This window comes from Syngnathus scovelli, chromosome 2 (genome assembly GCF_024217435.2).
Source record: "Syngnathus scovelli strain Florida chromosome 2, RoL_Ssco_1.2, whole genome shotgun sequence".
Classification (NCBI taxonomy): Eukaryota; Metazoa; Chordata; class Actinopteri; order Syngnathiformes; family Syngnathidae; genus Syngnathus; species Syngnathus scovelli.
The window spans coordinates 21,631,498-21,651,616 of NC_090848.1; the positions used below are offsets into that span (position 1 = coordinate 21,631,498).

Below are 20,119 nucleotides of genomic sequence, written 5' to 3' on the forward strand. Positions count from 1 at the left end.
ATTACGGCCCATAAGCACAACTTCATTGCTCACCTTGTTCACTTTCTTGCAGCGGTGAGCTTGTCCAAATTATGATGGCAACAGCCAACGAAAGTCTGTCTGCAAAATTCTGCAACAGAGTGCTGAAATTTTTCACAAAGCTTTTCCAGCTAAGTAAGTCCAGATCATTAGTTTTGTTATTATTATTGTTATTAGAATTATTGAGCTGTAATCAAAGAAAATGTTTGATGATTTAAACTCGCTACTAACTTCTACAAATTGCTGCCATCGTCTATACCAGTGGTTCCCAAACTTTTTCAGGCTAGCGCCCCCTTGGCTTCCCAGTGAATTCCTAGCCCCCCTACCGCCCCCTTCGTCCTCACCGCCCCCCCAGATCTTTCCACCGCCCCCAGGGGGGCGGTACCGCCCACTTTGGGAACCACTGGTCTATACTATTGGTCAGTCCACACAATGGGTGCTATTTTTTGCAAATTACTGACTATAAAGTATTTTGAAAGTGGCTTTCTCTCTCATGAATCAATGCTAATGGTTGAACAAACTTGCTCTTTTGGGGCCCTCTATCATCTCTATTGAATAAAATAAGCCTTAATTAGTCCTGCAATGGTAGAGTGTAAATGATCAACAGTATGGTAAAAGACATGTTAAATATTATGTTTGATTAATACATTTACATCACTTGGATGCTTTTTCCCCCCCCCTAGCGGAAAAGAGCCCAAACCCCAGTTTGCTCTGTCTTTGTGGCTCTCTGGCACAGCTGGCTTGTGTGGAACCTTCTCGTCTGCAGTCCTGGCTGACGCGCATGACTGCCACCCCACCCAAGGACTCTGAGCAACTGGAAATTGTGCAAGAAAACCGACAGCTTTTGCAAGTCCTCACCACTCATATAGTGCGAGACAACAGCCAGGTGGGGGAAGGAGTGTGCACTGTCCTCCTGAGTACGCTCATCCCCATGGCAACAGACATGCTGGCAAATGGAGATGGGACAGGATTTCCTGAGCTCATGGTCATCATGGCCACTTTAGCCAGTGCTGGACAGGGAGCGGGCCACCTGCAGCTGCACAGGGCGGTTACTGACTGGCTTACAAGATGGTAAGATGTTGCATGTTAATTTGGATGAAATGGGCGAACTTGTGTGAACATGCATATTCTAAACTCATTTTTTCCCTCTTTGTAGCAAAAAGTATTTAACACAAAAGAATGTTGTGGAAAAAGTGAGCACAAACACATCCCAAGGAAAGGTATGTTTTTTTTTTTCCTTTTTTCCAATACTAGCGCATCCTCGCTTGGCTTTAGAATTAATCAAAGTCATTAATTTGTACTCCTCCTTTGATTTTAGCATGCCAGCATGTTGGAATGCTCCTGTCACATCATCTCCTACCTTGCTGATGTGATGAATGCCTTGAGACAAAGCAATGGTCAAGGTAGCTCAACATTACTCGTGGAGGGCGAAGAGAAGGCCATGGAGGTGGACTCGGACTGGGTGGAGGAGCTAGCTGTAGAGGAAGATGATTCTCAAGCAGAAGATTCTGTGAGACTTTATTTTTATGTGCATGCTTTTCTCAAAAGGGGACATAATTGGCTTCATGTCACAGTACTTACAAGCTCAAATGTTCTGCGAATTATTAGTAATGTACATCGGAAAAAGCTGATTAATGTCCATTGTTGCCGCACTTTAGGAAAACACTTGTTAGTCTGCTCCTGTTCATAAATATCTACACATGAAAACTGATCAATTGACGCACTTTCCAGTGGCAATGTGTGTAATACAATTTGTCATTAACTCACAGGATGAAGACTCTCTCTGCAACAAACTCTGTACCTTCACCATAACTCAGAAAGAATTCATGAACCAGCACTGGTAAAGAAAAGTTCATTAGTTATTTAATGCTGCATGATTCTGCTTTTAATTTGCAGATGGTTCAAAATTTGTCCACAGTGTTTCTTACACTTGAAAGGGATTGATCCCATAAAAACCTACTCTGTCAACACAGAGATAATACCTTGAAGCAATTCTTAGTGTTGTGATTACATAAATTATAGTCTGTAATGAAGGAAAGAAGATTTGACACAAGCGTCATAAAAGGATCAGCAACAGCCGGTGTTACAAAGGCATAACTATGAACGCAAGTTGCATTGTCAGGACTAAAAGTGTCGCATTTCATTTTATAGGTACCACTGTCACACCTGTAAGATGGTAGATGGGGTAGGTGTATGCACTGTATGCGCCAAGGTCTGTCATAAAGACCATGAGATCTCCTATGCCAAATACGGCTCGTTCTTCTGTGACTGCGGTGCCAAAGAGGATGGCAGCTGCCAGGTGAGACCGAATACTTCAGGTCATCATGGGAAGAGAACAACAGCGGTAACTTTGGCTTGCAAGTCATTCCACCATTGACTTCCATCCAATCATTTCATTTGGTCAGGGCTCTATAGCTAGTCCGCACATGCCCAGTAATAGTTGACAGAAATCATTTTGCATTGCATAGTTCATGTACAAGAGGCCAGTTTTCCTAGTTAATCCTAACTGACTGCTTTGGTGTAGTTTGCATGCAACCACATCAACCACATGTTATGTTTTAGTAGCAAAGTATATGATTATTGCATTATTTGTTTCAGTATTTCTAATGTAGCTACTTGTAAAATCTGAAAGTGATGGTGTAATATACTTGCATGCCACATTTTAATAGGTTATTGTGCCAATGTTTCCAGTCCTGTCATTCTTTGATTCAGTAAAGATAGCCTTTCTTTAGTAAAATAATCCTTGGCATTTTTAGGAAGCGATATTCAGAGAAACAATTTTCTCCAAATTTTAAAAGTAGATAACATGATGGATTATGTTGGTGTTTGCCCTTTCGCCTTTCTCACTTGTTCATATTGTGTTGCGTCACCAACAGGCATTGGTGAAGCGCAGCCCAAGCAGTGGCATGGGATCCACTCTTAAGGAGTCTTCAGCCTTCCAGAGCGAACTGCGCATGCCCGAGAACGCAAGCCGCCACCAGAATGCCTCGCCGTCTGATAAAGGCAAAGTGACAATTTGCGATGGCAAGCCCGGCGATGAGGAAAGACCAAAGAAGAGCAGTGTGTGCAAGAGTATTGAGGGCTGCCAGGAAGAGCTGCTTTCACAAGTGGTGAGGAAAATAATGGACTAGCTGGATTTATCACCAATGAACTTGTTTTATTCTGATGGCTTGCTTGATTACGTTGATGGTGTTTCAGAAATCAATGTTGGTAGTTTGGTTGTGCAATTCCATTTTAGACAGATGGGCAACTACTGCAGAGCGTGTGAACAAACAATAAATGGTCAATTTTACACGTAGTCCTCTTTGATGTCTTCCAACAGAATGCATCGTCTACTGCTTCCGTCATATTGGAGATGCTCATGTTTCTAATGGAAGCCATTCAGAATAATTTCCAGCAGGCATCGGCTGTAGGGAGCAGCAGCCGGGCACAGCAAGCCCTCAGTGAGCTTCATACTCAGGACAAAAGTGTGGATATGACAGATCAGCTAATGGTAGGATCATCTCTTTTGGTATTTTTGTTGTTGTTGTGATGTTTCTTTTGTGAGCGTCAGTCATTGATATCACTTGATGTGCTCTTCAGTTTCTCATTGTCCCACTTTGTGTTCAGGTACCCACGCTTGGCTCTCAGGAAGGGGCTTTTGAGAATGTGAGAATGAACTACAGTGGCGACCAGGGCCAAACAATCCGCCAGCTTATTAGTGCTCATGTGCTGAGACGTGTTGCCATGTGTGTCCTGTCATCACCTCATGGCCGTCGACAACACCTTGCAGTCAGCCATGAAAAGGGAAAGGTGAGCCTCATTAGTGGTAGACTTTAGCAGGCTTTAACTGCTTATGATGGATGATGATTTCTTATGATGAATTCTCACATACAGTTTAACACTAACATAGCTGTTCTTAATGCATGAGTAGCATTTAGTAAATAAAACATTCCAAAGTCTTTCAGCATGCATACTTAATTGTGTGATTTGCGTCTATCGCAGATAACGGTTTTGCAGCTGTCCACCCTTTTGAAGCAAGCTGACTCAAGCAAGAGAAAGCTGACACTCACCCGTCTGGCCTCTGCCCCAGTCCCTTTCACTGTCCTCAGTCTCACAGGCAACCCTTGTAATGAAGATTACTTGGCTGTGTGTGGCCTCAAGGTAGGTTAAGCACAATAATTATGTCCATACATCATATTCATTGTGTAAGTAAGGGGAACAAACCAAAAGGTTGATGGGCTCTCATTTGCTCTCTCTCAGGACTGCCATGTGCTCACCTTCAGCAGCACAGGCTCTGTGTCTGACCATCTGGTGCTGCACCCACAGCTTGCAACTGGAAACTTCATCATCAAAGCCATTTGGTTGCCAGGCTCCCAAACAGAGCTAGCAATCATCACTGCTGATTTTGTTAAGGTACATATAACAAGAAAAATAAATGAAACGGAACCTCCAAGGCACATTAAGATTAAAATGTTTTGTATTTGATGCCCCCCCTCCCAGATTTACGACTTGTCTGTTGATGCTTTGAGCCCCATGTACTACTTCCTACTCCCAAGTTCCAAGATTCGTGATGCTACCTTCCTTTTCAACGAAGAGGGAAAGAACATCATTGTCATAATGTCTTCAGCGGGTTACATATATACCCAGGTCATGGATGAATCCAGCAGTGCTCAACATGGCCCTTTTTATGTCACAAATGTCTTAGAGATAAGCCATGAAGACTTGAAGGTAAGACAACTAAGATGTTCAAAAGCCAAAGATACTTATAGTGGACGTTTGCCATTTTCAAACTTCTAGCAAGACTTACATGTAGGCTCACTTCATGAATGCTCGAAGATGTGTTGATCTTTGTTTTTGTATTTTTATTTTAGGATAGCAACGGTCAGGTTGCTGGAGGAGGGGTGTCGGTTTACTACTCCCATGTGCTACAATTGCTTTTCTTCAGCTACAGCCAGGGAAAATCCTTTGCTGCCACAGTGAGTCGCAGCACCACTGATGTTCAGCAACTCTTCCCCATCAATGTCAAAGGGTATGGCTACTTTATCCACGAATTACAATTTTTCTGTTGTTTGAGCATGGAAGGTGGTGTTGACTAGTTGTTGCCCCTTTGTAGTTCCAATGGCAGCAGCAGTAAAATGTCACCAGCCCTTTGCCAGTGGTCCGAAGTCATGAACCACCCAGGACTAGTCTGTTGTGTGCAACAGACAACAGGCATTCCACTGGTTATTATGGTTAAGCCTGACACTTTCCTCATTCAAGAAATTAAAACTCTGCCTGCCAAAGCCAAGGTAAGGGCCACTGGAACACGTGCTTTACTAATGGGGTAAATAGTACCGTATATTAGTAGATAGCTGTCAAAATTACTTCCTGGCTTAATTCATCTATTTCCTAATTTTTCTTTTTCTCTGCTTCTAGATTCAAGACATGGTGGCAATTCGACACACTGCCAGTAATGAGCAACAGCGCACAACCATGATTCTTCTCTGCGAAGACGGAAGCCTGCGAATCTACATGGCCAATGTGGACAACACCTCGTACTGGCTACAGCCCTCACTACAACCCAGCTGTGGCATCAATATCATGAAGCCTGTGCGTAAGCGCAAAGCCGCTGCGACCGGTGAGTGTGTACAATTATTTGATCTATACCATAGTAAGGCAGTCACGTTCTTCAAAATTTAATCTACATTTATATTCATATATTGTGTATTTGTCCTTAGCAACCCGAACCTCCAGTCAGGTGACATTCCCAGTAGATTTCTTTGAACACAACCAGCAGCTGACAGAGGTGGAGTTTGGAGGCAATGATTTGCTGCAGGTCTACAACGGACAGCAGATTAAACACAGGCTCAACTCTACTGGGATGTATGTGGCTAATACAAAGGTAGGCTGTGTGAGTCCAAGATATGCTATCATCCGGGAAAGAATTAAGATACAAGTTTTCACTTCTCCCCACCCCCCCACTTAGCCTGGGGGATTTACAGTGGAAGCAGTCAACAGCAACAGTTCAATGGTGATGACAGGCATGCGTGTGCAGGTCGGCACTCAAGCAATTGAGAGAGCCCCCTCCTATGTGGAGGTTTTTGGTCGCACCATGCAGATAAATCTTACAAGGGCACGCTGGTTTGACTTCCCTTTCACCAGAGAAGAGGCACTACAGGCTGACAAGAAGCTGTCCATTTTCAGTAAGCGCATTACTGCAATTTCTCTTATAACTTGCTTGTGATTTGAGAAGTTGATTAGGTGTGTGTGTGTGTGTGTGTGGGGGGGGGGGGGGGGTGCTCCAAACCTGCAATTGCTTTATTTGCAGACTTACATTCTATTTGACTTACTTTGTCATGTCAGTTGGTGCATCGGTTGACCCGGCTGGAGTCACCATGTTGGATTCAATCAAAATCTATGGCAAAACAAAAGAACAGTTTGGTTGGCCTGAGGAACCGCCAGAGGACTTCTCGTCCACCTCTGTAAACAATGTCTGCAGTCCCAACCTTAACCAGGCCGGTGGCACCGCTGATGCAGATGTCGTCACACCATCTACAACCAATGGTACAGTGCTGGAGAGGTACGGCTTTCAAATTATTAGATTGTATATTTTGTTTATGAGTCAATCAAATTGATGTATTTCCTGTTTGGTTTAGGCCTAGTTTTATATCTACTTTGAAGACGGCCTGTAACCATTTAATCAAACAATGGCAATATTCATTTTTAATTTATATCAATTTTTACAATCAAGGCTTATTTGACAAAGGTTTTTTGCTTGTATGGTATTTTTTGCCCAAATTATTTAGTAGCTGTAATAATGGTTATGTACCATGTACATTTTCCATTTGGCTTTCCATGAGTCTAACCTTTAGCTTTTTTTATGTATTGGTGGTGGGCTTTTTCTTTCAGTAAGTTTGTGCATGGCTACAGCTGTCATCTTTTTGCATGCTTTATTTTTTATTTTTTTTTACCAGACATTTAATTTCACTCGTTTCTTTCTGTGATCCTCACACTTTTTTGTTCTTTTTTCTTTTGCTCCCAATTATACAATAAAAAGTTGTGAAACTGAGTCCTTATCCACCTTGGACCGGTTAGTAACAGCCCTTTCTCTGCTTGTTTTGTTGTATGTTTTCGTGCATGTGTGCCTGTTTGTATGTCTATGCCTGAGACTATGAAAATGCCACACTGGCCATCTTTTTCTGTTAACATTCTTGCAGTGTGATATACCTTTTGAAATTTAGAGTAGTTTGACTTGTGCACTTGAATTTTTGGGTGAACTCAAAACTAGTGGTGGAGCTGACTTTTGCCTTTAATTGCAGGCTAGTGGTCAGTGCTCTTGAAGCTCTGGAAAGCTGCTTTGCTGTCGGTTCCTCTAATGAAAAGGTACATCAAGTAGGATTTGGAATGCCATATTACAGTAGTGAAACATTGAAATGAAACTTTACCATATCTCTCTTTGAATTGCCTTAATCACAAATGACTGTATGCAGGAAAAAAACAAGTCTGCTGCGCTAGAGCTGGCCACTCTGCTCCTATCAATGCCAACTCCAGCAGGTGTGCAGCATCAGACAAAGGGACTTCTTGCCAGCCTTCACACCAGTCGTACTGCTTATCACAACCACAAGGTAGAGGACACATCGTGATCAACGTGTTCAAAGATATGTTGCTTAAAGCTTTAAATCACTTTACATTGAAGCTGTTAGTCTGCCTGTCTGACATTTTGCATTATATTTGCAATAAGTTAACAGATTTTCCTAACGCAAAGTAACGGGGGTTTTTTTTATGTTGAGCTTGACAGAAAATTTTATCTCTGCTTAGGGATAGTGGTTGGCAATCTCTGACATGCTGAAATAAAGTAGTAAGCCTCTAGCTTTTCTCTGTGCTCCCCAGGATCAGTCCCTGCTGAGTAATGCGGTGCAATGTCTGAACAGCTGCACTCGCGAGGGCAAAGAACTTGACCCTGATGTGTTCCAAAGGCTTGTGATCACTGCTCGCTCCATTGCAATCATGAGGCCCAATAATTTGGTGCATTTCACAGAATACAAGTTACTTCCACTTGACACTGGTGAGAGAAAATTAAATTGATGCTCCAGTTGCACAAGTATTTTATGAGTATATGGAAAAATTACTTGTTTTGTATTTATCCAGACATGACAGATGATGGGCAAAAGTATGTGGAAGGCGAAAGCCATTATTTCATCACACAACTAATGAGTAACTTTTGGAAGCTACACTCCTTGAAACCTAAGAATGCTTTTCTTGCTCCTGCATGCCTGCCCGGTAAGTGCACCATTTATCCGTGAGGGGCAGCAAGTTGTATTTTTTAGTATTTAAAACAATAAGCAATGGGCAACCCAATCTATGGTTGTTTATTTTCCTCTGCCTCCAAAGGACTCACTCATGTGGAGGCAACAGTCAATGCCCTGGTGGACATCATCCATGCATATTGCACCTGTGAGCTCGATTACATCAATGTGGCCTCCAAAATCTACATGCAAATGTTGCTCTGCCCTGTAAGTACATGACCAAGTTAATATTATTCTCGCTCTCACTGTGTGTAAAAAAAAAAAAAAGAAAAGAGAGAAAGAAAAAAATATACACATTTGATTTCAGGACACAGCAGTGAGCTTTGCTTGTAAGCAGGCACTGATCAGAGTGCTTCGACCAAGAAATAAGCGTCGCCATGTTACCCTTCCATCTCCTCCACGCTCCAACACACCCATAGGTTTGTTTTCACAAGCTTTATGTAATGATGTATGGATATATTACAAAATTCTGTCAGATCAGAAAAAAATTCTTTGCCCTAAAAATTTCTGGGTGGTTTTTTTTTTTTTTTTTTGATTTTTTTTTTATCAGGGGACAAAGATGATGATGACGATGATGACGCAGAAGACAAAATGCAATCATCTGTGCTTACTAGTGGAGAAGAGGTTAGACCGGAGAGTCAGGAGCAAAATGAAGTGGATCATGGCGACTTTGAGATGGTGGTGAGAAAATATATTGATTTATTCTGACGATTACCTCAACTGGTACCACATTAGTCCTAATAATGATAATGAGTGTTTCCTTCACGCATGTGCAGGAAACATTCAATGCTTTAAGCACCGCTCCCTCATAGTTACAGTTGTAATGTTCACTGTTTGCATTCTTCAGTCAGAATCAATGGTCCTAGAGACATCAGAGAATCTAAACAATGGAAATCCATCCCCCCTGGAAGCATTGCTGGCTGGAGCTGAGGGTTTCCCCCCCATGCTTGACATCCCTCCCGATGCTGATGATGAAACAATGGTAGAGCTAGCGATTGCGCTCAGCCTTCAGCAGGATCAACAAGGTTAGTAGGAAAAAAAAAAGGTTTGGAAGATTGATTTCAGTTTATTTGGCTTGTAGTGTAAATATTCATGGGTATCTTATATGTAATATTTTTAGGGAGTAGTAGCAGTGCCCTTGGCCTTCAGAGCCTTGGTCTGTCTGGTCAAGCCCCAAGCTCCTCGTCACTGGATGCGGGCACACTGTCAGACACCACTGCATCAGGTAATAGGAATGCCTTTTGTGGTGTCTGCACATTTCAGTTTCTAGATTGGCAAATGTTGATTGATTGTGGTGGTCTGACACGAGTAGCCTAATTTTAAGAAAGCTTTTGGAGTTTTTGACTCTGTGATAGATGCTTTGGATTGTTATGACTTAAGGTATGGATTCTTCTTGTACCCTGGCCCAGATGACTGCAGTTTATTTGCTATTACAACTATTGCTATGATTTCAGCCCCAGCATCTGATGACGAAGGCAGTACTGCTGCTACTGATGGCTCCACACTTCGGACCTCCCCAGCTGAGCATGGCGGCAGTGTGGGCTCCGAGAGTGGAGGTTCTGCTATCGATTCTGTTGCAGGGGAGCACAGTGGTGGGTGTTTGATTATAGGGGAGAACTACACATGTGTAATTTCTAAACCATACTTAGGTTCAGAGGTTGAAAAGATGTTCACATTTTGTAGCGTACTTAAATGTAAAAATCCAGATACTTGTAAATGATTGTGAATGAATGAAAATGATTGATAAGGTAATACTGATAGTGCTCCCACACAGTTGAGAATAAAAAGTAGCTGGCTTTGGGCCATGCTTTTATACTATGAAAGCAATGTGGACCCTACCAGCTTGGCTCCCACTGTGAACTCACTAACCCCTCAACTTCATTTACATAGCTCCTGAAACAAAAGGCTGTATACCTCGTGGTGTATGAATCCGTAGTAGATTTCTCAGGGGAGCAAGAGAGCAGCCATATGCTATTTATCAGATTGGCAGGTGGTTGAGAGTTTATTCCCTATTGTTGCAGTGTCTTTCAACTGAAAAGATGGACCTTACTTGTACGTTTGTATTTTTTTTTTTAAGATGGGCAATCTTAATCAGTGTGTTTTTTAGACTGGGACAAGACACAAAGCATTTCAAGCAGTCAAAATTGTTTGTCTTTATTTATTATTTACTTTTTTATGCTTTTCAATTCCAAAGAGGTAAAAGATTAAAATTAAAGGAGTAGAAACAGTTTTCAAAATTAGGGAGAATATAGTGCTCAGAAAATAATCAGAAAAATAAAATCTTCAGGAAGTATAAAATCAGATGCCTTGAAATCTTAAGTATATTGACAATACAATCCCATCAATGCTTAATGTTTTTTGCTTCCTTTTCTCTCGGCAGTGTCAGGACGCAGCAGTGCTTATGGGGATACAACAGTGGAGGGCCAGCCTGCTGGTCCAGGCAGTGTTAGCTCCAGCACTGGTGCAATCAGCACCACCACAGCCCAGCAAGAAGGTGAAGGCTCAGAGGGAGAAGGAGAGACTGAGGGAGACATCCACAGAAGCAACAGGTCAGATCTCAACAGTCTGGTCTAAACTCTTTGTTGGTCAACTTGTATATACTGACAAAATTTGACTCTTACTTTGTCAATAGGCTTCACATGGTTCGTCTTATGTTACTGGAACGCTTGCTGCAGCAACTCTCTCAGCTCCACAATGTTGGTGGCGTTCAAGCCATTCCATACATGCAAGTTATCCTTATGCTGACCTCTGACCTTGACGGGGAGGATGAAAAGGATAAGGGTGCCTTGGATGATCTGCTTGCGCAGCTTATTGCAGAGCTCGCCATGCATAAGAAGGTAATTGCAGTCTATTCAAAGCAAATCATCTTACATGTGCTTGTTTTGCTCAACCTGCCTCTTCTCGCTGTAGGATGTTTCAAAAAAGAATGATCGCTGTCCTATGAATGAAGTACACTTGGTCATCATGAGACTGCTCAGCGTTTTCATGTCTCGAACCAAATCCGGTTCTAAATCTTCCTCTGAGGTACATTATTATTGAAGGGTTCTTAAAAAATACTTGGAACAGTAAAAGAAATCTCATGGCACACCACTAAGCAAATGTCACAAAATTATAAACTCACCAAATAGTGTGGTGTGTTCGTGCGTGGCATGACTTATTCTGTGATATGAATAACCCAAATTCATTTAAAAAAATTTTTTTTTTTTTTTGGATCAAATTAATTTCGTATAAACCCTTGTTTCTGCGAGTGACTCATGCTGTTTGCTACATTTGTTTCTTCCAGTCATCTTCACTGATTTCCAATGCTACAGCGTCTGCCTTGCTCAGCCTGGGTGCCATTGACTACTGTCTCCATGTGCTCAAATCCCTTCTGGAGTTCTGGAAGAGCCAGCAGGGTGAAGAAGAACCTGTGACCACTAGCCAACTCCTTCGCCCGCACACATCTTCCTCTCCGCCAGACATGAGCCCCTTTTTCCTCCGCCAGTATGTCAAGGTATATGTTATGAAATTAGGTTACAGCATGTCATATAGACTAAAAGTGACAAGGAAGTGTAGAACTAACTGAGTTGCTTTTGTGATTAGGGACATGCAGCCGATGTGTTTGAAGCCTATTCGCAGCTGCTCACTGAAATGGTGCTCCGACTGCCATATCAAATCAAAAAGATAGCTGACACCAATCCACGCATCCCACCTCCTGTCTTTGATCATTCCTGGTTCTACTATCTGTCTGAAGTAAGATTCTGGCATACTTGTGTCATTTTCTGTTTCAGAAAATTGTAAAAAGAGAATCAAAAATGATCATCTCTCTTTCCAGTATTTGATGATCCAACAGACCCCATTTGTCAGGAGGCAAGTTAGAAAGCTGCTGCTGTTTATCTGCGGCTCCAAGGAAAAGTATCGTCAGCTGCGGGATCTGCACACACTCGATTCTCACGTGCGCAGCATCAAAAAGCTTCTCGAGGAACAGGGTGTCTTCCTCCGGGCGGGTATTGTTACAGCTTCATCTGGCTCAGCACTGCAGTACGACACACTCATCAACCTGGTGAGTGTAATTTGGTGCATGCTGACAGCATTTTTTATGGTTTTGGTGCTCGACAACATTCCCTTTGTTTCTGGCAATGCAGATGGAGCATCTGAAAGCTTGTGCTGAAATTGCAACTCAGAGGACAATCAATTGGCAGAAGTTCTGTGTGAAAGATGACTGTAAGTAAATTCCGATTCCCTTTTTTTATTTATTAATAGAAGTGTAAGAACTTTACTGGTGTCTTTATCATCGTGACTCTCCTTTCCCATGTACTTTATTCTTCTCTGCAGCTGTGTTGTACTTCCTGCTTCAAGTCAGCTTCCTTGTAGACGAGGGTGTTTCCCCAGTCCTTTTGCAATTGCTCTCGTGTGCGCTGTGTGGCAGTAAGGTGCTGGCCAACTCCTCCTCACTCTCAGGGGGTTCAAGCAGTGGACAGGGAGGAACTTCTCAGTCCTCTCAGAGCAAGTCCTCTAGTAAAAAGAGTAAAAAAGAAGATAAAGAGAAGGACAAAGAGGGTGAGGCAATGATGCAAGCCTTGTTGTGTACAGATGAGTCATTCTTTAATTGCAGATGATGGATGCTATCGAATGGAATGTGGGCTTTTTTGTCTGTGTCCTGATCATAGGGGATGGCGTTGGGAGCCAGGAGGATCAGTTGTGCATGGCTTTGGTCAGTCAGCTCAACAAGTTTGCGGACAAGGAGACACTCATCCAGTTTTTGCGCTGCTTCCTGCTTGAGTCCAACTCATCAGCGGTGCGCTGGCAAGCCCACTGCTTGGCATTACATATCTACAGGTACTCTTTTATATATATATATATTTTTTTTTTCACCAAGTACATTTTTACATTTAGGCTTAGCGCAGTCCAACACTCAAAACCATATTCATGCAATAACAGGAACAGTGTATACTAAAAAGAGAATTGGTGCTTAATCCTTCAAATATTATTGAATATGTCATTATAATCCCCAAATGTATGGATTTCTCACTAGGAACTCAAGTAAATCTCAGCAGGAGTTGCTATTGGAGCTCACTTGGGCCATCTGGCCAGAGCTTCCAGCATATGGCCGCAAAGCTGCTCAGTTTGTTGACCTTCTCGGGTACTTCTCACTCAAGACCCCGCAGACAGAGAAAAAAGTAAATAACACAGACTTAAGAATCTCTATTCTGTCTCTTATATTGTCATTTGAGTGGAATGGATTTTTGTTGTTATCCTTTGACAGTGATTGTTTTGATGTTCTTCGACAGTTATTTGGTTGCTTCTTGTTTGCCATAAGTACTAACCACACATGACAATTGTACTCGGTTATTCATGAACCTCATTGGTTTGTTTCCTTTTCTTTTAGCTGAAGGAGTATTCCCAGAAGGCTGTTGAAATCCTGAGAACACAGAACCATATCTTGACAAATCACCCAAACTCCAACATCTACAAGTATGTTTAATGAGCCATGCTGCCTGTTGTTTGTACTGTTGATTTGTGGACATTCATTTCTGCTTTCTTTTACAGCACTCTGTCAGGTCTGGTGGAGTTTGATGGCTTTTACCTGGAAAGTGACCCCTGCTTGGTGTGTAATAATCCAGAGGTTCCCTTTTCGGTATGTATAGCAATATCTTAATCGACTCCGGAAAAAAAAAAATATTAATCCTAAACATTGTTAAAAATATTTTTTTCTATTTGCCCTAAAGAATATCAAACTGTCATCTATCAAAGTGGACACCCGCTATACCACCACACAACAGGTTGTCAAGCTTATTGGCAGCCATACCATTAGCAAGGTTACTGTAAAGATCGGCGACCTCAAACGCACCAAAATGGTCCGGACTATCAACCTCTACTACAACAACAGGACTGTGCAAGCTATTGTGGAGCTGAAGAACAAGTGTGTTTTAATTTTCTGGTTTTTTTTTTTGCCATCCTGGCTTACTTTCGCCTGGGTCAGAATGCACAAAATGTTAATGTTTGTCATTTTCAGGCCTGCTCGCTGGCATAAAGCCAAGAAAGTACAACTGACCCCAGGTCAAACGGAAGTGAAAATTGACCTGCCCTTACCCATTGTCGCATCCAACCTGATGATTGAGTTCTCTGACTTTTATGAGAACTACCAAGCCTCCACTGAGACACTGCAGTGCCCACGATGCAGTGCCTCTGTGCCTGCCAATCCTGGAGTGTGTGGCAATTGTGGTGAGAATGTCTATCAGTGCCACAAGTGCAGGTGAGCAGCACACTTCCTTAGCCAATTTAACAGTACAGGTACTCAATCAACTATGACAAAGTTGTACATCATATTTAAATATGATGCCATGTTTTATTTTTTTTTCAAAACAGGTCTATCAACTATGATGAAAAGGACCCCTTCCTGTGCAATGCCTGTGGTTTCTGCAAATATGCCAGATTTGACTTCATGCTTTATGCCAAACCATGCTGTGCTGTGGATCCTATTGAGAATGAAGAAGACAGGAAAAAAGCAAGCAACTGTTTATTCATACTTCAAAACTTTATTTGAAGTTCTATTGCTCAAAAGTTCATTTGCTCTCTAAAGACTGTATGTATGACCATGTATTTTAAAACTTATTTTTAATCCTTGCAGGCTGTGACAAACATCAACACCCTTCTGGAAAAAGCTGATCGTGTCTATCACCAGCTAATGGGTCATCGGCCCCAGCTGGAGAGCCTTTTGTCTAAAGTCAATGAGGCGGCACCAGAAAAGCCCCAGGTAAGGCTTGGAGTGTATTTATTATGCAGTGAATGTTGCAGAATTTGAAACATGGGTGACAACCTTCCTTCCACAGGATGACACCGGAGCCGCTGCAGGTCTTGGAACATCTTCTGCCAATGTGAACAGATACATTCAGCAGCTGGCTCAGGAATACAGTGGAGACTGCAAAACATCATTTGATGAACTCTCCAAAATTATACAGGTTAGAAACTAAGGACCTGTTGGCCTCCCCATATGCTGGAGCATTTTCATGATTATTTACAAAAATTATGGGTCTGGTGTTTAACACCCCCCCCCCTCCCTCTCTCTACACACACACACACACACACACAGAAAGTGCTGGCATCTCGCAAAGAGCTGCTTGAGTATGATCTTCAGCAGCGTGAGGCTGCCACCAAATCCTCCCGAAGCAGCAGCAGCCACCAGCCGACCTTTACGGCCAGCCAGTACCGTGCCCTCTCTGTGCTGGGCTGTGGCCACACCTCCTCCAACAAGTGTTACGGCTGTGCCTCAGCAGTCACAGGTCATTGTATCACTCTACTGCGTGCACTGGCCACCAACCCGGCCCTCCGGCAGATCCTTGTCCTTCAGGGGCTCATCCGTGAGCTTTTTGAGTACAACTTGCGACGCGGTACTGCAGCCATGAGAGAGGAAGTACGCCAGCTAATTTGTTTACTTACCAGGTACAGTCCTGCTCTAGATCCTATTGTAGTTAAATATAACATTTTTAGTGCACTACCCTTGACCTGACACTCATGGCTTGTTTGATGAAACCATATAAACTTCATTTGGTCATTTGTCCGTTTTGTAGCAGTTCTGTTCAAGTAATCATTTTTCTTATTATTGTATTTTTAGAGATCACCCAGAAGCCACGCAGCAGATGAATGACCTTATTATTGCCAAGGTTTCGGCAGCACTCAAAGGTCACTGGGCCAATCCTGACCTGGTATGTGTGATTCTCATCTGCTCGTTCAAAGCCATGCATCCGTGTCTTTCTTTTGTGTACAGTATTGAAGCAGTGATACATTTATTACAGCACAAACGCTACTGGGGCAGTGTAAATTTGACAATGTGTTTTTTTAACAGGTTAGTAATCTGCAGTATGAAATGCTGCTGTTAACTGACTCAATTTCAAAAGAGGGAGGATGCTGGGAGTTACGGCTGCGCTGTGGTAAGTGGCTGTATTAGCAAATAGATTTGAGTCCTATTTATGCATAAATATTAGGTCAGCACTCACCTACCTTGCAGTCAACATCTTTTATACCATTTCTAATCTAGAATGTCTAATTCTGTGTTTTTTTTGTGCTCCCCCCCTGCAGCCCTTAGTCTTTTTCTCATGTCAGTTAACATTAAGACGCCTGTCGTTGTGGAGAACATCACTCTCATGTGCCTAAAAATCCTGCAGAAGCTGATCAAACCCCCTGCCCCCACCAGCAAGAAGAACAAGGTGGATATTGAGAAATCATGTTGAGGCTTTGCATTTGCTTTGAGGTTCAGTTTAATATGTGTTGATTAGGTTACTGGGATGCAACTGGCTGAAAAGTTGGTGTAAAACCATGTAGAAAACTCAGTTTGCAAGATGTATCATTATGGCAATTGCACAATATTAAAAAAAAAAAAAAGTCATTTCAAAGTATGCCAACTCTTGAAGTACTTTTTGATCAGGTCAGGTCCTAACCAACTATCTGTTGTTTAAAGGATGCTGCCACTGAATCCCTGACCACCGTTAGGCCCTACAGTAATGAAATCCACGCTCAAGCCCAAATGTGGCTCAAGAAAGATCCCAAAGCGTCATATGAGACCTGGAAAAAATGCCTCCCTGCAAGATGTAAGTATTCAAGTAGTGCAAACATGTCATTGTAGCTGAGTACTCATTTTTCTCTTAAATGATCCTGCCAACTTATGGGCATGACAGGCCATGAGATGGTAACAAAGCCACAGGGGAAGGGTGAACTGCGGAAGCAATATCTGATGGAGAAGTATGTGTGGAAATGGAAGCAGTATATGAGATCCAGAAAAGGTGAAATCCTTTTCCCTCGCCTGCTCAGGCTGAGCCACAACAATTGGCTCCGGCAGGTAAAGATGTGCAAATTATTATGTCTCGTGAGATTCAGAAATGCACTCTCATTAGAAATCAGTTGACATAAGTGTTTGTCATGCTGCAGGTACTTTTCACGCCCGCTACTCAAGCTGCAAGACAGGCAGCATGTACAATTGTGGAGGCTCTCACGACAATCCCCAGCCGCAAACAACAAGTCTTGGGCCTGCTCACCAGGTAACACTTAATGAAGAATGAAAGTGGCATATGTATTAAATTAGGGTCAACAATTCTAAAATCACTCTTTAATGGGCAGTGATGAAGCCAACTGTACTTTAAAAAATCAATTTTACATAGTCAAGTGCAAATGTGCGTTTTTCATGTGTCGGTCAGTTATCTGGATGAGCTGAGTTTGGCTGGAGAGTGTGCAGCAGAGTACCTTGGTCTTTACCAAAAGCTTATCAAACCAACACACTGGAAGGTTTACCTGGCTGCACGTGGGGTCCTTCCCTACATCGGCAATCTCATCACCAAGGTAAAGTGATCTGTAACTGGCTTAAACTGTTTAAAAGGTGCCTTTAAAAGTGTGTCATGCAATTATTTCAATGTCATTGTGCGTAATTGCCTCTGACAGGAAATAGCCAACCTGCTGGCCCTGGAGGAGGCGACGCTGAGCACAGACTTGCAGCAAGGCTATGCACTCAAGAGCTTCACTGGTATACATTTTTGAAGCACATGTCAGCAAAGATTGGAAGTGTTTTTTATCAAATATTTGATAAAATTGTGTTATGTCATGGCAGGTTTGCTGTCATCATTTGTGGAGGTGGAGTCCATTAAGCGTCATTTTAAGAGCCGTCTGGTTGGCACAGTGCTGAATGGTTATCTGTGTCTGAGAAAGCTGGTGGTGCAGCGCACCAAACTCATTGATGAGACTCAGGACATGCTGCTGGAGATGCTGGAGGACATGACCACAGGTCAGCAGAAGTGGAATCTTAACTACTGCTTTTGCAGCATGCAGCAGAGTCTGGCAATGTTTGTTGGAGCTTAGTGATGTTTTCCACAGTTGACATGATACGCACGAAGTCTAACCATCTTGCGCTGTTTATAGGTACTGAGTCTGAAACGAAGGCTTTCATGGCAGTGTGCATAGAGACTGCGAAGCGATACAATTTGGATGACTACAGAACACCTGTTTTCATTTTTGAGAGACTGTGTAGCATCATTTATCCTGTAAGTTAGCTCTATGCCTGATTTATTTCGCTTAGAGATCTAGTTTACAGAATAATTACTTGACCACCAGTGTGAGTCTTAATGTTATTCCTTTCACCTTTTCCCTTTTAAGGAGGAGAACGAGGTGACAGAGTTCTTTGTAACCCTGGAAAAAGACCCTCAACAGGAGGATTTCTTGCAAGGTCGCATGCCTGGAAACCCTTACAGTTGTAACGAGGCTGGCATTGGCCCCCTTATGAGGGACATTAAGAACAAGATCTGCCAAGACTGCGACCTGGTGGCACTCCTTGAAGACGATAGTGGCATGGAGGTAATCTGAATCTGTATTTTGATTGCCATTTCAAAATGTCCTTCTCCTACTGCGCACTTCCTATTGTCGTCAAGTCAAGTCATTGCAAAAAAACACATTTCATGTCTTTGCTTTCCTCAGCTTCTGGTGAACAACAAAATCATTAGCTTGGATCTGTCTGTCGCTGAAGTCTACAAGAAGGTGTGGTGCCCAACAAATGAGGTAAAGTTAAAGGCAAAACACTAATAATTACTGCGGCTTCCAAAGTATATTTGAAATAAATGAATGGTCAAGTTGACATTGCTCCCTCTTTTCCAAGGGCGAACCAATGAGAATCATTTATCGAATGAGAGGTCTCTTGGGAGATGCGACAGAGGAGTTCATTGAATCGCTGGACTCAACCACAGGTTCTATTATTTGTTTATCGTCTCCCACACTGTTTATAGTCTGTCAAGTCTGCTAGTCTTTCTTTGTGTGTCTATAGATTTTATTGCACAATAAAGTTAAAAATACAAGAATACATTTTAAAAAAGGTCACTTAATGATCTTTGTCCAGATGAGGAGGAGGATGAGGAGGAGGTGTACAAGATGGCAGGAGTCATGGCACAGTGTGGCGGACTGGAGTGTATGCTCAATCGGCTGTCAGGAATCAAAGATTTTAAACAGGGACGTCATCTGCTCACGGTAAGACGGTGGCGTTGGGTTAATGATGTTGCGCAACAGTTATATGATTACAATATGCGTAATAACCATAATATAAAGAATCATCATGCATGTGCGGAGAAAAATATGATTGTATTCCTAATTCAAAGGTGAATTGTATCTTTTTAGGTTTTACTGAAGTTGTTCAGTTATTGTGTAAAAGTGAAAGTAAACCGGCAACAGCTAGTCAAACCAGAGATGAACACACTCAATGTCATGCTCGGAACTCTAAATCTGGTGAGTGACATTTGTCCTTGTATTTCACACAATATTGAGGAACAACTTTTAATATGTTCTCTTCCTTTTCCTTCTCAGGCTTTAGTGGCTGAACAGGAGAGTAAGGACAGTGGCGGGGCCTCCATAGCAGAGCAAGTTCTGAGCATCATGGAGATCATTCTGGATGAAGCTAATGCAGAGATTTCAGAGGACAAGGTAGGACCGCCAAAGCCACATGACCACTCAAAGAGCACAGACTGTCACCAATGCCAAATAGGACTAGGAAGCTGCACCCTAACAAGCACAAATCCCCTCTAACTCCTTTGAAAGGGTTAAAAAGATCTTTATAATCTGTCATTGTTTTTCCAGGGTAACTTGTTGCTGACTGGCGACAAGGATCAGCTTGTCATGTTGCTGGACCAGATCAATACTCCGTTTGTGCGCTCCAACCCCAGCGTGCTGCAGGGTCTGCTTCGCATCATCCCATACTTGTCATTTGGCGAACTGGAGAAGATGAGGATCTTGGTTGAGCGCTTCAAGCCATGTTGCAGCTTTGACAAGTAGGTGTCACTGTGTGTGGTATTAAAAGTGCTGACCTATACTCTCAATGTCTTAATGAT

At 42.5% G+C, this 20,119-nt stretch overlaps 1 protein-coding gene across 10 annotated transcripts in view; it reads left to right on the top strand.

Annotated features, from left to right (window-relative positions):
- The window catches only part of ubr4 (ubiquitin protein ligase E3 component n-recognin 4), a 40,646-nt gene that overhangs the window by 16,055 nt on the left and 4,472 nt on the right, over window positions 1-20,119 (top strand). For 3 of the 10 annotated variants that reach the window (XM_049755715.1, XM_049755716.1, XM_049755720.1), the window contains 64 exons: window positions 53-153; window positions 702-1,089; window positions 1,175-1,238; window positions 1,337-1,528; window positions 1,788-1,858; window positions 2,170-2,362; window positions 2,895-3,128; window positions 3,341-3,511; window positions 3,628-3,810; window positions 4,003-4,161; window positions 4,261-4,413; window positions 4,501-4,728; window positions 4,872-5,029; window positions 5,114-5,288; window positions 5,416-5,617; window positions 5,718-5,881; window positions 5,966-6,182; window positions 6,343-6,559; window positions 7,037-7,069; window positions 7,299-7,362; window positions 7,470-7,604; window positions 7,870-8,044; window positions 8,128-8,259; window positions 8,371-8,492; window positions 8,593-8,704; window positions 8,836-8,966; window positions 9,133-9,310; window positions 9,406-9,510; window positions 9,740-9,877; window positions 10,666-10,834; window positions 10,918-11,122; window positions 11,196-11,309; window positions 11,569-11,778; window positions 11,868-12,017; window positions 12,100-12,327; window positions 12,410-12,488; window positions 12,600-12,824; window positions 12,935-13,103; window positions 13,300-13,444; window positions 13,654-13,739; window positions 13,815-13,902; window positions 13,994-14,187; window positions 14,281-14,520; window positions 14,634-14,772; window positions 14,896-15,021; window positions 15,098-15,226; window positions 15,358-15,707; window positions 15,880-15,970; window positions 16,111-16,195; window positions 16,344-16,471; window positions 16,723-16,852; window positions 16,931-17,100; window positions 17,190-17,299; window positions 17,456-17,597; window positions 17,697-17,778; window positions 17,863-18,036; window positions 18,171-18,292; window positions 18,405-18,602; window positions 18,723-18,803; window positions 18,901-18,988; window positions 19,138-19,265; window positions 19,413-19,520; window positions 19,599-19,715; window positions 19,869-20,059. In XM_049755715.1, coding sequence (XP_049611672.1) covers window positions 53-153; window positions 702-1,089; window positions 1,175-1,238; window positions 1,337-1,528; window positions 1,788-1,858; window positions 2,170-2,362; window positions 2,895-3,128; window positions 3,341-3,511; window positions 3,628-3,810; window positions 4,003-4,161; window positions 4,261-4,413; window positions 4,501-4,728; window positions 4,872-5,029; window positions 5,114-5,288; window positions 5,416-5,617; window positions 5,718-5,881; window positions 5,966-6,182; window positions 6,343-6,559; window positions 7,037-7,069; window positions 7,299-7,362; window positions 7,470-7,604; window positions 7,870-8,044; window positions 8,128-8,259; window positions 8,371-8,492; window positions 8,593-8,704; window positions 8,836-8,966; window positions 9,133-9,310; window positions 9,406-9,510; window positions 9,740-9,877; window positions 10,666-10,834; window positions 10,918-11,122; window positions 11,196-11,309; window positions 11,569-11,778; window positions 11,868-12,017; window positions 12,100-12,327; window positions 12,410-12,488; window positions 12,600-12,824; window positions 12,935-13,103; window positions 13,300-13,444; window positions 13,654-13,739; window positions 13,815-13,902; window positions 13,994-14,187; window positions 14,281-14,520; window positions 14,634-14,772; window positions 14,896-15,021; window positions 15,098-15,226; window positions 15,358-15,707; window positions 15,880-15,970; window positions 16,111-16,195; window positions 16,344-16,471; window positions 16,723-16,852; window positions 16,931-17,100; window positions 17,190-17,299; window positions 17,456-17,597; window positions 17,697-17,778; window positions 17,863-18,036; window positions 18,171-18,292; window positions 18,405-18,602; window positions 18,723-18,803; window positions 18,901-18,988; window positions 19,138-19,265; window positions 19,413-19,520; window positions 19,599-19,715; window positions 19,869-20,059 — 9,786 coding nt within the window. The remainder of the gene's footprint in view (window positions 1-52; window positions 154-701; window positions 1,090-1,174; window positions 1,239-1,336; window positions 1,529-1,787; window positions 1,859-2,169; window positions 2,363-2,894; window positions 3,129-3,340; window positions 3,512-3,627; window positions 3,811-4,002; window positions 4,162-4,260; window positions 4,414-4,500; window positions 4,729-4,871; window positions 5,030-5,113; window positions 5,289-5,415; window positions 5,618-5,717; window positions 5,882-5,965; window positions 6,183-6,342; window positions 6,560-7,036; window positions 7,070-7,298; window positions 7,363-7,469; window positions 7,605-7,869; window positions 8,045-8,127; window positions 8,260-8,370; window positions 8,493-8,592; window positions 8,705-8,835; window positions 8,967-9,132; window positions 9,311-9,405; window positions 9,511-9,739; window positions 9,878-10,665; window positions 10,835-10,917; window positions 11,123-11,195; window positions 11,310-11,568; window positions 11,779-11,867; window positions 12,018-12,099; window positions 12,328-12,409; window positions 12,489-12,599; window positions 12,825-12,934; window positions 13,104-13,299; window positions 13,445-13,653; window positions 13,740-13,814; window positions 13,903-13,993; window positions 14,188-14,280; window positions 14,521-14,633; window positions 14,773-14,895; window positions 15,022-15,097; window positions 15,227-15,357; window positions 15,708-15,879; window positions 15,971-16,110; window positions 16,196-16,343; window positions 16,472-16,722; window positions 16,853-16,930; window positions 17,101-17,189; window positions 17,300-17,455; window positions 17,598-17,696; window positions 17,779-17,862; window positions 18,037-18,170; window positions 18,293-18,404; window positions 18,603-18,722; window positions 18,804-18,900; window positions 18,989-19,137; window positions 19,266-19,412; window positions 19,521-19,598; window positions 19,716-19,868; window positions 20,060-20,119) is intronic. The other 7 variants (XM_049755717.1, XM_049755724.1, XM_049755722.1 and 4 more) reach the window with 5 other exon arrangements.